The 14,597-nt window shown below is 32.3% G+C and overlaps 1 protein-coding gene across 2 annotated transcripts; it reads right to left on the bottom strand.

Annotated features, from left to right (window-relative positions):
• Positions 1-9,645: 9,645 nt before the first annotated feature.
• On the bottom strand, positions 9,646-14,095 carry LOC120087811 (BEL1-like homeodomain protein 1). Of its 2 annotated transcripts, none has more exons than XM_039044721.1 (5): positions 13,970-14,095; positions 12,454-13,547; positions 11,482-11,861; positions 11,300-11,360; positions 9,646-10,581 (listed from the first exon to the last, which is right to left on the bottom strand). In XM_039044721.1, the coding sequence occupies exons 2-5, from the start codon at positions 13,246-13,248 to the stop codon at positions 9,808-9,810; spliced, it is 2,010 nt and encodes a 669-aa protein (XP_038900649.1). In that variant the 5' UTR covers positions 13,249-13,547; positions 13,970-14,095; the 3' UTR covers positions 9,646-9,807. The 2 variants fall into 2 exon arrangements, with proteins under 2 accessions (XP_038900649.1, XP_038900648.1); XM_039044720.1 differs by having other exon boundaries at positions 13,850-13,977.
• Positions 14,096-14,597: the final 502 nt, after the last annotated feature.

Here is a 14,597-nt window from a genome sequence, read left to right as displayed (position 1 = left end):
TATAAATATAGTATGATAAGTTGGTTATCATTTATATTTATAATAATATTAATTATTGGATAATTAATTCTTTTTCTTTAATAACCAATTGAGTGGATGGTTATTGGATTTTCATGGTAACCATGAGATAAAAGAAAAATGGTTTTCCTAATTTTAGTAAGTTTTTCATAAAAGTTTTTTGAGATTTCTCTCGGCAAAAGAATCTCACGGAGTTTTCAAGTAAATATAGATTTACTAAACAACAGCTTGGGCGAGCTTAACGATCGTGCAGTGGCGAGCTAAACGATCCTACAATATTTACTAACGATCGCATAGCTTTTGCTAGACGATCGCTTGTCCAAAGTAAAAAATCGTGTAGTGTTTGTAGACGAAAAACACCGAGCTAAACGATGAGCTAAATGATCGCATAGCTTTTGCTAGACAATCGCATAGCTTTAACTAAACGATTGGGGATCGACCTATACGATAGGTCTCCGCCATCTCCCACCTACCTAGTCGTGTACACGATCGATGTTTTTTCCTTCGCCGTCCTCATACCAAGTCCGAACAGAGCCCACCCTCTGCATTTTCAAAACGAAAATACCAAGGTAGCTTTCTTAGTGGTGTCATACTCAACTTGACACCGTTAAGGTTCTATGGAGGTTGTTCGTGTTGCTAAAGAGTTCGTGACTGAGGCAATCGTTGAGGACGAGTACGAAGTGTTCATGCTGAGTTGCGGTCGTGGTGTTCGAGCATTCGAGGTTATTGTTGTTTGAGTGTTCGTGAGCAAGGAGAGTGGAGACGCGTCTGCAAATGTTCGTAGAGTTTTCTCTTTATTCATGCTACAATTTCTATATACATTGCATAACTGTATGTTTCTGTACGACTGCAATTTTTAATGTTTATTCATGGTTGTAGTTTGGAATAATCTTATTTCTGCTGCTCATGAAAATCTCGAGTTCGATTTCCTTCACAGCCTACCTAGAGCAACAACTGAAACAACCTCACCAGTACCAACTCGAAGAGTCATCTCTCCCTGCGACAACGTTTGCCAGGAACTATATCCTTGGTAAGAGAAACTGACATGATTGATAGCACCTGAATTAAGGATCCAGGCAGAATCATCATTCTCAACCAAACACATCTCACCAATAAATCATATTTAATGTCTTGTCTCCTCTTTTGGAGAGTAGTGAGATCGAGGTCGTTTGCCACGAAATTTGTTTACACAATTCTTTCCATTGTAAGTAGTCGGTCATTTTAAAAGTACTAAATGGAAATACTAATGAGTTGCTGAAAAGAAAACCACATTGACCTACGTTAGGTTTTAAGCAAATACCTGTTGTAAAACAAAACAACATCCAATAAGGTTTTAGTAAAACTTATATGAACTCCGTGTGACATCTAGTTTCGCAATGACGCTTCAAAGGTTTAGGACAAAATCCACCGAAGGGAGGTCAGTTATCCCTCCTCTGAATTGAGAAATTCTCAACCAGTCATTAATACTAAAACAACTCTTGCTTCTATAACGACTAGCCATCATTGATTTGACCAAGAGATCATTAACTTACTTAACAATCTCCCGTAAGTGTGACCCGTCATTTTAGGCCCTAGAGGTCCGTCCCAAAAAGCCAATCCAAAGGGAAAAAAATCCAATTGGGGCAAAACCTAAAACGACCCTATCCATTTCTAGAGTTCACCTTGATCTTCATCAACTGCACAAAACCCATCCGAAGAGGGATGCTCCCAGGGCGCCACAAGAGAGTACAGAATGATCTCACGGTGTGAACCAATGACAGAGACCATAGGACGTGTTGACACACACCCTTCACCCACTTACTATAAACACTCTCTCCGTCCACCTTGATATTGACTCATGCAAACACCATCCGAAAGGGAATGCTCCCATGGCACCACGAAGCCAAGCATGAATCTCACGATGTGAACATACAGGGAGAAACATGAGTGGAATCATAGACATATCAAATACATCTCTTCCTCCCACTGAGTATTTTATAACCTAGAGTTTAGCTTACTTAGAAAAAACACGGCTAAGGATTTTAACTAAGTGACTTTTAGGTTTTCCCAAGAGTAACTTTTATCTTGGATAATTAAAAAACTTTTGATCATCATCCATTAAACTCTTTAACGGAGTCCTTGACCAAATTCAGCTTTCCAGGTAAGTTCCCAGGTAAGGGTGTTACATTTCTGTCAACTTAAGAACCCCAGCCTAGCCAGAACCCGCCTTAGACAAAAGAGCCCTTATAGATAGATTTAAAAAGAATTTAATCTTTTATTCCAATCAATTTAATCCTATTAAACCAATTTTAAAAGATTAATCTAGGTTACTAAACTCTTTAGAACCACTTGAACTTAGGTCTATCTCAATTCAATTATAAAACCCTTTTAAAAAACTTGAGTTTACCCTAAGTCCGCATGCAACTCTTTCTTATTGATGTTAGGTCTAATTTCCTTTATAACACTTATAAACAGAAACCAAAACCACAATGCTAAGCTAACACATGCAAGGCATTCATAACGTTTATAAACAACCTAAGTGTCATGCTGAATGCATTGTCCATTCATGGCTATTTCTTTCATATAACACTTATATAAAAACAGCAATGAAACAAGCACAACATGCTTCCATTCACCCTTAGACTATAACACTTGTAATAAAAGGATGATGCATGATAATGCTCACTGCATGCAAAATATAACTCTTATATTTCATGATGCATGTGCATGCTTTCAAGTAATTTCTTCATGCTCGATTATAACATTTAGAATACATGATGCATGAATAATTGCACAACCTAAGGTGAGTTTTAAACTATATGTCAAACAATTTGGCATACAAGCACCATACATCACATGTAAATAAACCAATGTTGATGAACTAGGTAAAATTGCCTTAAAATCACAAAAGTAAAGCTAACTATTACAAAGACAAGGAGTCTCTGATTTAAACAAGCGAACCGGGTCTTCTTTGTCTTTCAATTCTCAATTCATTGATTGTTATGGTATAGATGACATTAACGATATGGATCTGTCTTCTTATTCTACATGTTATTAGCAAAATTGAGTCCTTGAAAACAATATGACAACATCCACATATTAGCAATCTAAGTTCATAATATAATATAATATATATATATATATATAACAAACAGCAAAAGAAAAGTTCCCCTTTCTCCCGTCTGCTCTTTNATCTAAGTTCATAATATAATATAATATATATATATATATATAACAAACAGCAAAAGAAAAGTTCCCCTTTCTCCCGTCTGCTCTTTATTAGTTGATTTCTATTACATGTAACCATTTAATTATACTTTCAACTTAATTCAACACATTTTTTCTTTTATTTATTGCAATCTGGCCTTTCATGGCTTGATTTGTCTTCTGGGTAAGCTTAATACGGGGCTGTGAATTCAATTCACACCCTTACTATTTTGTATTTTGATTCAGCAAGCAAAACACCCAATTGCATTTTCCCAAATTTAATTACTAATTTTATGTTCTCTACTTTAATCAGCAACCTTTTTTCCTTCTATAATATATGCATGGAGTTAGAGGTCTATGTTTAATCATACCATACATTTTCAATGTTTGATTTAGCAAGTTAGACTGATTTGATAGCTGAAATGATATCATGTACTTTTAGTCTAGTAAGTTATTTGAGTATTCAATTGCAAAATATTGGGCTTGCTAAACATGCAGATGGTATTGCTGCTATTAAATCAACTCATAATTCTAGGTAGCTTTTCATATCTGTTTTTTTTTATTAAATTGATATTCTAACGGTATGTTTGGAAGTGATTTTGTTTAGTCATGTTTATATTTACGGTTTCACTATTCAATCTAGCTACTTATCTTATCATGTTGGACATTGGTATGCTATATTAATACAATGTATGTCTATTTAATCCTTTCACCCAACTTTGAGATGGTACAAAAGTTTTTTGTGTTGGAGTGTTATGATTCTTTTGCAATTTCCGACTCCTTCGAACATTTTTCAGCTAGGATTCAAGTCATTTTTTATAAGTTTTATGTGTTAAAACTTTGTTAGATCAATTAATTAAGGCATTGCGTATTAGTTATAAACTTTGGAAAATCTCTATTTGTACTCTGAAACTAATTAGGAGCCTTCAAGTTAATTTTTAAGACGTTGTTAAGGTAAGAGCATATGCCCTTAGCATTATTGTATTAGTTTGAAACTGGGACATCTTTTGTTGTTCAATTTAGAAATGGATTTTGGAGATTTTTTTTTTTTTTAATCTTTACAAGCTTTATTGCTTTCATGGTTGAAATGTTTAACATTTTCTATAAGATTTTGTCTCTAGGTTCCTTATTTTGTGTTTTTTTTAAAAAAAAAAAAAATCATTCCCTTTAAGAGTTTATATAATCGATGACTTTTCACCATATTAATTTACCTAGACATATGTTAACAATGACATATGATAATCATGTTTATTCTACATCGAGAGGCCAACAAGTTATGTGCTAGTATAAAATAAGCCAAACAAAATCGAGTTTGGATCAAATTTAATCTTTATAATCTATAAACTTCACTTCTTAGAGGTAAAGAATTTTGGGACTTGCATCATGTTCCTTTTGGTTTACATCTTACTTTTTCTAATCTATGTGATATTTAATTATTTTCAATCTGTTCTTGAAAACCTCGGCCACATTTGATAAATGAGTTTGAGGTGAATTTGGTGGTCATAAATGTATATTATTTTTACAGGAGTCAAGCATACGATATTTTGATTAGAAGACGACAGGATGCATCACATTTGAATAGTGAAGATTAAATGATACAAATTTATCTTAAGGAAACTAGAAAGCCGAGGTTACTTTGCTTTTTTTATTTCCATAATGTAATTTGAAAACCATGATGATCCCATAAAAAAATATATATTTATTTGTGTCTATTGAAGTTCTCTTGTAACTGATGAAATAGTACATCAAGAGTGATGTATACATTTAGATCTTGAAAATTTATTTTGATATAAATCCACTTGATTGCCTTAAATGTTTATATAATTGAAGTTAATTTTATTATTACATTTTTAGAAATTTGTTACTCGTATAACATGTTATATAAATGTGATATGCACGGGATTACAATTGGCTATCACAACAAGATTAAAACTGATATATGTTTTCATAGCATCTTTTACTACTAAGAAATTGCTATTAGAAGTCAATTATAATATTATTTTTTTTTACTATTATAAAAAGATGCTATTAAAAGTAAACCATAGTATTTTTAAAATGCTGGAAAATGTTTTCAATATTATGCAACCGAAAATGAAATTTTTATAGCTTTTCTTTATAGCACTAAAAACAATGCTATAAAACGTCAGGGATTTTCAATATGATATTTGTAATACGTAGTAGAATAAGAGAAAAAATCAAAAAATATATTACATCTTCAAAATATTTGCAAATATAGATGAGTTGACTAGTCAATATTTGAAATTTTTTTAATTTTCAATTTCGTCCGCCCTTGTCTTATCTTGTTGTACACATTTTTAGTCTTTTTATTTCCTTTCTCTTCTTTGATTTTTGCTTTCTTCCCTCCACTTTTTCATTTTTTTCATTTTATTTTTTTTTCAGTTTTTGCTTCTTCCTTTTTTTTTATTTTATTCTTTTCCTTATCCAATTTTTGCTTATGAAAGTACTCAATTCATAAGTGACTTAACACCAACAAGCCAATCATCAAGTTTGATTATTATAACAAATAATAAATATAAATAGCAAATGAAAGTCTATCATTGATAGCTTAATCTTTTATTATATTTTCGTAGTTAATAGACACTTATAGAATTCTACCATTGATGGCCAACTTAGTGAATTTAATTAATAAAGTTGAATCTCGAACTAAAATATAAGTGGAATGCCTAGAAGTTATCACTAATAGCATGTTTATCAGTGGTAGAAACTATCCTTGAAAAGAAAAGGGACTTATAAATGTTTGGGAAGAAAGAGAATGGGACAAAAAGATGTTCAGTGGCTATGATTGGTAGAAGCTACTACTGATAACATGTTACCGATGATAGAAGCTAATACTAATAGCATGTTATCGATGATAGAAGCTACCACTGATAGTACGTTATCGATGATAGAGAACTATCACTGATAGCATGATATCAATGAGATCATTGATAGCATCTTATTAGTGATGTTATCAGTGAAAGAAGCTATCACTGATAACCACAATATGAGTGATGTTAGTGATATCGGTAATAAAAATTAGGTGATATCCATATATTGAGTTTCTTTCAAAGGTGATAACCAGTTATAGAAGTCTATCATTGATAGCCTTAAGTGTTAATATTTCAAGGTTGATTCAAATTGATGAAAGTCTATCAGTGATAACGACCGATAGCTGCTATCAGTAATAGCCATGATAAAAGATTATTAGTGATACCTACTATAGTAATCAAAGTTGTTGGTCTTCTTTCAAAGTTGATCACTATTTATAAATCTATCATTGATAGTCGCTGATAACCTTAAGTAGTAATATTTCAACATTGATTCCAAATGATGAAAGTGAATCAATGATAACTATTAATAATTGATGGCAAATTAAAAGCTAATATTTCAAGATTGTAATTATTTTTTTAAAATTGAAAGTTATTGTTGATAGCAACTATCATCGATAGCAATTGATAGTAGCTGATAACAGCTATCAGCGATAGTAGCTGATAGCAGCTATCAGTGGTTATCACTAATAACTTCTATCGGTGATAGCTTTAAATTTGAGAAAATCGGAAAGAAGCAAACAAAATGGTGGTTAGGCATGGGTTTTTTAGTCTTTTACCAGTTTTTTATCTATATATGCAATTATTTTATCCTTGTACTATATATTCTATTATTTTGGGCTTGAATTATATTTATGCAACTAGCCCTTTTCAATAACATCGGTTACGATAGCATACCTAAAAATGTTATAGAAAGTTTTTTATAGCATTTTCTAACCTCTATAAAAGATCTTCTATAGCATTTTTGCTAATGCTATAAAAAAGTTTTTATAATTAAACTCATGCTATCCAAAATTATTTTTTATAGCAATTTTTATAGCATTACAAAAACGCTATGGAAAGTTAAGAACTTTCAATAACATGGGCTACGATAACATTTCGAAAAACGTTATGGAAAGTCTACGATAGCGTTTTTTTAATGCTATCGTATTTGATATATATTGGAGTACATCACCACTTAACTTGCACTTGTGTAACCCAATTTGTATCAGCACATCCTTGATTTAAATTTGCCACAAGTTGAAGTTGATCTTTTCATCAAGTTTCTCGACATAAAACTTTACTAAACTCATAAATATTGACACATCTGCTTCTCTTCCTAGCAAAACAGCAAATAGTGAACAATTAACACTATTCACAAATACCACAAACCTGTTTCAAGAATTATTTTTTAATGTGCAAGATGTTGCAACCACAGAGCATACTTAGAAATTCAAGAAACTACAAACTTGATGACTTGATACCACTTGTTGAGAAAAATCTTTCACTTCTACCTAAGCAGAAAAATAACAAAGAAATTAAAAGAAAACACTATAATTGGAAACACAAGAATTTACGTGGAAAACTCCCAACTCGGAGAAAAATCACGATATTGTTACAATCACATGGAGCGATTCTCTCTCTCGATCTCAGTTACAAGAGTACTCTCTCAAAACTTTTATACTACTCACATACTTTTCTCACTCTCAAACTAAAAAATACATAAAGGGAATTTAGATAGAGTTAGCAAAACTCAAGCTTAAAGTATTTCTAACTATGATGACTTGAAACTAGAGACTTATGCTCCTTTTATAGGTTTGAAGTCCATCCTCGTTCTTCAATATAATCGATGTGGGACAAACTGCATTTCTCATATTTTGTCAAAATCCAACACGTATATCATTTAAGCTAGGCTCAATTTGCTTACCTCATGAATCTTTGTTCAAACCTTACCCCAACTACAATTTTGGAATGATGGAATTAAAATTGTTTTAAACCAAAATTAATTACAGCAACGAAGTTAATCACACATGTCGTACGTTCATTTATTTGTGTACTTTAAACCCCTTAATTTCCTTGTTTTTTACATCACTGATATGCTAATATTAAATTAAGACCCACATTAGATTAAATTAAAAAACTACTCTTAATGGTGTCGAAAAGTTGCTACATAGACTTCATACTTATATAAAAGGAGTTTTGTAGAAAAAAATCTTTACAAACTTATTTTGCTTCTAGATTTTTAGTAAAGGTCTATTTTGTTCTTTTAAGGATACACTTTTTCGAATGTAAAGATCTTTTAAATTTAATAGGTGCAATAATTTATGTAGATTGAATACACTTGTTCAAGATAAGGTAGTTTCACATAAAACTAGTACATCTATTCGCATATGAGTTATGGCAAATTTAATGTTATATCAATAATCTAAAAGGTAGTTACAAATATAACAATCAAATTCAAAGTATCAGCAGATATAGAATAATGCAAAAGAATTTGCAAATATAGCAAAATTTAGATCGACGATAGAGTCTATCACTAATAGATTTTGTTATATTTATAATTCTTTAAAAATGGTGTTATACACATAATTATTAGCTCTAAAAGTGCTATCATTTGCAATTACGAATTACTAATAATCTGATAGTCCACCTCACTTGTGGGCTAGAAATTTTGTTGAAGGCATAATAAATGAAAAAATATTCAATATTAATTAGGGAGGAAATAACTTTACGGAGGTTTGAACTCGTGACCTCTTGTTGTGGTATTATGTTAAATCATCATAATTAACCTAAAAACTTTTGTTTATGAATTACGATAAATTTAATATTATATAAAAAATCTAATAGATGGAATTCAATTCTTTGCATAAATCAGTAGTGATTTTGATGATATCTTTGAAAGGTACACTAAAAAAAATAATAACAAGAAAAGAACAGGAAAATGCTATGGAATTTTGTAAGAGAGAATAATTTAATAAGAAAAAGAGAATGTATCTAGAGAGAAATAAAAAAAAAAAGAAAAAAAAAGTTAATTAAGGATGGTACACAAATTTTAAAATAAAATTTAAATTTATAAAAAAAAAGGGTGGTTGAGATAGATTAGGGAGACAACAAAAGATTGCAATATGAGCAAATTTTATGGAGAGATGAGTTAGAGACATGAGACATATAATTTTGAGATAAATAATAAATAGAAATAGACATATAGTCTATAGGCTCAATTATATCTTAAAATTTTTTACCTAGTAAAATATATTTGTGTGTAATTTCGATATAATTATAAGTTGTTTATTTTACTATACTACCTTTAAAAATTTATGACAACAAAACGATAAAATAATATATATTTATTACATTTATAAAAGTTTGAATTAAACATTCGATTGATGATTAGTTTTCATAAAAGTGATAACCCGTATGATTTCATAATTATCATATGATGAGTAGTAGCTTTTAGCATTGGACGTTGCATGGTTTCATACATATGCATGTGCATACTCTTCCTCAAAACTTCCCTTTTTTTCACTCCCAAGAAATGATATAAATCAACCAACAAATAATTGAATTAAATATAATGGTTTTTTCACACTAATATTTGTTCTTCCAATATCTACTTAAATTATTACTGGAGATGTGTGCGAAAATTTATATATGATACAAATTAAGTTCCCATATGAAATATGAAAGTAAGCAATTAAGTATATATATATATATAAATACATACACATAAAAATATATGGTCCTATACTGACAAGTATATGCTTTTATATATATTTGCAGCGAACCTTTGGGTTGTTCAGGCGACAAAATCCGGCAACAATTGGGCGGCGAACCTTTTGGTGGTTTGCATTTCGACGTGATCATAAGCGGAATGAGGCGGCGGGGCAGCGGGATTGACATCGGAGAAATCAGGTGGTCCGGGATGATGATGATTGGTGATATCAAGCCTTGATGATCTGCCCAAGTGAAGATTTGGGTTGGAGGATAGGTGATGGTAATTTGGTTGGTTGGCTGAAAGAGAGAGATGATCTGAATTATTATTATGAGGAAGGGCAAGAGTAAGAGAGACTCCATTTGCATGAAACCTTGGAGTCAAAAGCTCAGAATTGAAGGTTGAGCCAATTTCACCAACTGGGTATGTGTTTGAATTACCAAAACTACCCCTATGATGATCATGAACAGCATTGCTGTTGTTGTTTGTGGCTGTACTGGTGGTGGTGGCCGCGGTGGTGGTTCTTGGTTTTTTGGGACTTGAGAGGATGTTGTTGCCGGAGGATGGCGGTACGAGGTTGAAGCCGCCGGTTGTTGTTGATCCTATTCCTAAGATTGAGGATGATGAGATTGAAGAATGGGAAGGGTGGTTGTTCATCAAATTTTCTGTCTTGGAATATTGTGGATCATTATTACTATTATTGTTGTTATTGTTCTGATGATGATGATTATCTCCTGATCCTCTAATCATGTCTTGGGAGTCCCCGTTTTGTTCTTGCTCTTTGATTTCCTCCAAGTACATTTCCTCAACCATTGGCTTCCATAGACGAACTCTTGCATTTATAAACCAATTTGATACCTGCCAAAAACAATTAATACACACACACACACACACACATATATATATATATATATATATATATATACACGTTCAAAAATTTATTAAATCTTGCTTTCTAATTATCCATGGATAGAACAACTAAAAAATACTTATGAGTGCATCATTAGTTGCATCTATCTTAGTATAGTTCATTCAAATTTTCAATCACAAGATACAACGTGTCAAACTTTTCTCTAAAAGAAATACTTTTCCATGTGTGAACAAATGAGATGTATGAAGAGGTGCAGCCCTCAATCTGAAATATGTTTTGAAACAATGATTAGGTATTGCCTAAGCATCCCATTTTCTCATACAGTAAAAAAAATCCAATTTTTTTACCCGTGATGAATTTTTATTAGTTTGTAATCTAAGCTACACGGAGATGGGTGCAACATTTCTTTCTATGTTTTGCAAGATATTTGTCGTGCATGGAAGGATATATAACTACAAAACATGTAATTTCTCTCCTGTATCTTTGACCGTATAAATAAACATGATTCACACTCAATTGACAATGATAAAAGGTAATTTGTGTATCGGTTAGAGATTTTGAGATCTTACTTAATTTCCAAAATGTAGTAAGGATCTTCGACAGACCAAGATTTGCTTAATGTTTATAAAAACCCGTACTAATTCTTTGTGAATCGGTGAACAATTGAAAAGAATAAAAACAAAAACAAAAATTGGACATACATACCTGACTCCTAGTGAGTCCAGTTTGTTTAGCGAGAATAATCTTGTCTGAATCTTTGGGATAGCTAAACAAAGAAAATAGTTGGTTAATTAGAATTGTGAAATGCAAATATATATATGAAAGAAAGTATGTTAAATAATTAAAATGAAAAAAAAAAAAAAGAGAGAGAGAGAGAAAGGACTTACGGGTGAAGGAAATGCTCAAAGAGCCAAGCACGAAGAACAGAAACAGCACGTTCAGGCAAACCTCTTTGTGGTCTCCAAGTATTATGTTGAATCATTCCCAATTGTTGCAAAGCTCTTTGCTGCCTTAGATGATGATCAACGTATCTCAATCTTGAAGAGCCTTCAATTTTTGAACCCAACCAATTATCTTCTTCTCCTAAGCTTTTCCCTGTGGCTTTAATTTGTGCACAAATTGCATCTTTTAAGCAACGGAATTGCTTCGAAATAGTTGCAAGTGCAAGTGAAGCATACGACTTGGCTGACCCTAAACCTGCCGCCTGCTCAAAACAACTCACCACTCCTTGCATTTGTTGGTGGTACTGTCTGTACTTTTGTTCTACCTGATCAAAATCAATTGGTAATGTGAGAAATAAACCATCACATCGAAATACCGATCATTTAAATTGAGGGAAAAAATCATAAAAAAAATTCACTTGTATAGTGACATGACTAAGAAAAAGGCCCGAAAACTAGATATTTTGTGGAATTGTAATAGCAACTAGCAGTAAAATGTTATTTAATGAGACAACTACATTTTAGTACTCTCTTCAATTAATTTTAATCATTAATCAAGTTGAAAAGAGAGATTTTCTTTTCAATTACTTTAATTTTTTGGTATAATAATATCGAACACTATGTGGTTTGAATATTCACCTGTGTAAAAATTGAAGATGAGAATGAACATAGTTTAATAAATTGAAACTATGACATGAATGGTTTGTTGTTCGGGATGTAATTGGATGCATGAGAGAAATTAGTTGTTGAACATGAATATAGGAATATAATGTTTAATTCATAAACATGAAGGACTACAAATAAATATGAGAAAGTAATGAAGAAGAAATGAAATCAAAATAAGCTTAATTTCATAATAATTGACATCCTATCATTGTGCTTAAGAAAAAAAAACAAAACAATGTTTAATTTTTCTACCTCATCAAGCATGCCAATAAGCTTAGCTTTTTTCATCTGAAGGTCTTGTCTTTGAGCAGTACTGAGCTCAGAAGCAGCCTTGGAAGTAGTTTCACTGCCGCCGCCGGAAGGGTCTCCACCAATCGTGGCCGTTGATTCTTTCTTCATCTTCATCTTGTCCTTTGTCCCCTCCCCTTTGTCGGTTTTAAAATTTCCTTTACCAACATGAACCACTTCATCCAAAAGTTCTTGAGCCGCTTTCAAGTACTTAGACCCCAATATCACACTTTGAACCCCCGTTATTCCACTTGACACCACCGACACCGACGTCGGCGAATTTCCTGATACCCGAATTTCATCCCCACTCAGAGCACCACCCCCACCGCCACCTCCGCCGCCGCCTTGAATATCCTGCTCAGCCGATAGTGTCCGGTACAACGACTGTTGGGAGGAGAGGCTTAAGGACAAACCTTGTTGCGTGGTGGGGCGGCGGAAGGTCAAATCGGCAGAATCGGCGGAAATTCCGTGGTGGGCGGTTTGTTGGTCCATAGGAGTCCATAGATTGTAGTGGTAGGATGGACGGGGAGCGTCGGTGGTGGGGAGGGGAATTCCGACGAAGTGGTTGTTGGAAGGCGGCGCGTGGGAAAGAGTTGAAGGGTTAAGCGCGTGAGTTGAAGGATTGAGAAAAAGCATATTGGGAGGCGTTTGAGAGTGGGTGTCAGAGTAAGGTACGTAATTTGGGTTCATAAGGTAAAGAGTGTGAATTCCGTCAGAATTCGCTTGGATTTCTGAACCACCGTGAAAGTACGTCGCCATCTTAATCAAAAGCTGCGGCGGCGCTGTCGGCGGCGTTTTCAGAGAATTTGTCAGTTCTTTCTCCGTACACAAGTGGAAAAAAAACAATTTTTTTCTTTCTTTCTTTCTAAAATAAAAAACCCAGAACAGAAACAAAGACCAATCAACCAAAAAACACAAAGAAATAGAGAAAAATCGTCTTTTTTTTTTTTTTTTTTGATGGGGGGTTGTGAGTATCAGAGAATATAATTGACTTTGATGGGCTTTACCCCACGTTGCTTCTTTACAAATTGGGTTCCAATGGATGAGTTGTAACAGTCCTGGAAAACGAAATTAGTTAAATCAATAACACAAAATATATCATAATTAATAATCCCCCAAAACATTTTCATTAACATAACACCCATGAATTTCAATCAATAAAAAGAAAAAGCAGATCAATATATGGTTATAAGAAGAAGAAACGGATCTAATATTATTCTTCAAAAAAGCAAGTCTTTCATTCAAAGAGAAAAGAAGGAAGGAAAGAAAGAAAGAAAGAAGAATATATAGCCTAATGTTATCTGATTATATATAGACAAGAAATTAAATTAAATTTAAAAGAGGAATTAAGAGAAATTACATAAGAGAGAAATTGGAAATTCCAAAGCCATCATACAAATACAATAATATGTATCTTCTCTCCTTACCCTTTGGAAATAATAATAATAAAAAAATAAAAAATAAAAAAAATGAAACCTACTTATATATTCAAACTCTCTTGTCAGAACTCAATCTTTCTCTCTGCTTTAATTTTTCTATATTTAATTTTTTTTTTTTTCCTCCTTTATGAAAACGATGACACTATATATCTTAATTTTTATATACTATTACATCTTTTTAATTAATTTATATGTGAAGACAGATACATGGGGTTCTTTTGCTAAGCCCCACACCCACCATAAAGTAGTGATCGTTAAGAAATTAAGATAACAAAATTAATGATATATATATCATTATCAATATATATTTATATGGGGTTATTATTCACTAATCTTGATTATGGATATGTTCTTAATCTTAACCATAGATATTTTTTATTTTTTATTTTTTTTTTTGAGAGAGAGAGAGAGAAAGAAAGAGAGAGTCCAGGTGACTTGACCTCCATTTCTCAATTGATTTGATGCAAGCACGTTTGATGTAAAAGTATAAAGAAATTTGGGTATTAAGAGAGAGAAAGGGGGAAAAAAAGAATAGTAACAGAGAAACGAGGAAATGTCAATTTCCACTAAGGCCTAATCATGGAGATAAAAAAGAAAAGAGGTCCTCTTGGCTTTAAACAACTTAAAGATATCTCTTTCACTCATTCATTTTTTTTTTATTTTAAAAAT

Source organism: Benincasa hispida, chromosome 10, assembly GCF_009727055.1.
Source record: "Benincasa hispida cultivar B227 chromosome 10, ASM972705v1, whole genome shotgun sequence".
NCBI classification, from domain to species: Eukaryota; Viridiplantae; Streptophyta; class Magnoliopsida; order Cucurbitales; family Cucurbitaceae; genus Benincasa; species Benincasa hispida.
This window is presented reverse-complemented; position numbering and strand designations above follow the sequence as displayed.

Coding starts and splice junctions, on each gene's coding strand:
- LOC120087811 (XM_039044721.1), bottom strand. CDS start 13,248: ATGGCGACGTACTTTCACGGTGGTTCAGAAATCCAAGCGAATTCTGAC. Junction 11,862..12,453: donor TTATTGGCATGCTTGATGAG/GTAGAAAAATTA, acceptor GATTTTGATCAG/GTAGAACAAAAGTACAGACA. Junction 11,361..11,481: donor TTTGAGCATTTCCTTCACCC/GTAAGTCCTTTC, acceptor TTCTTTGTTTAG/CTATCCCAAAGATTCAGACA.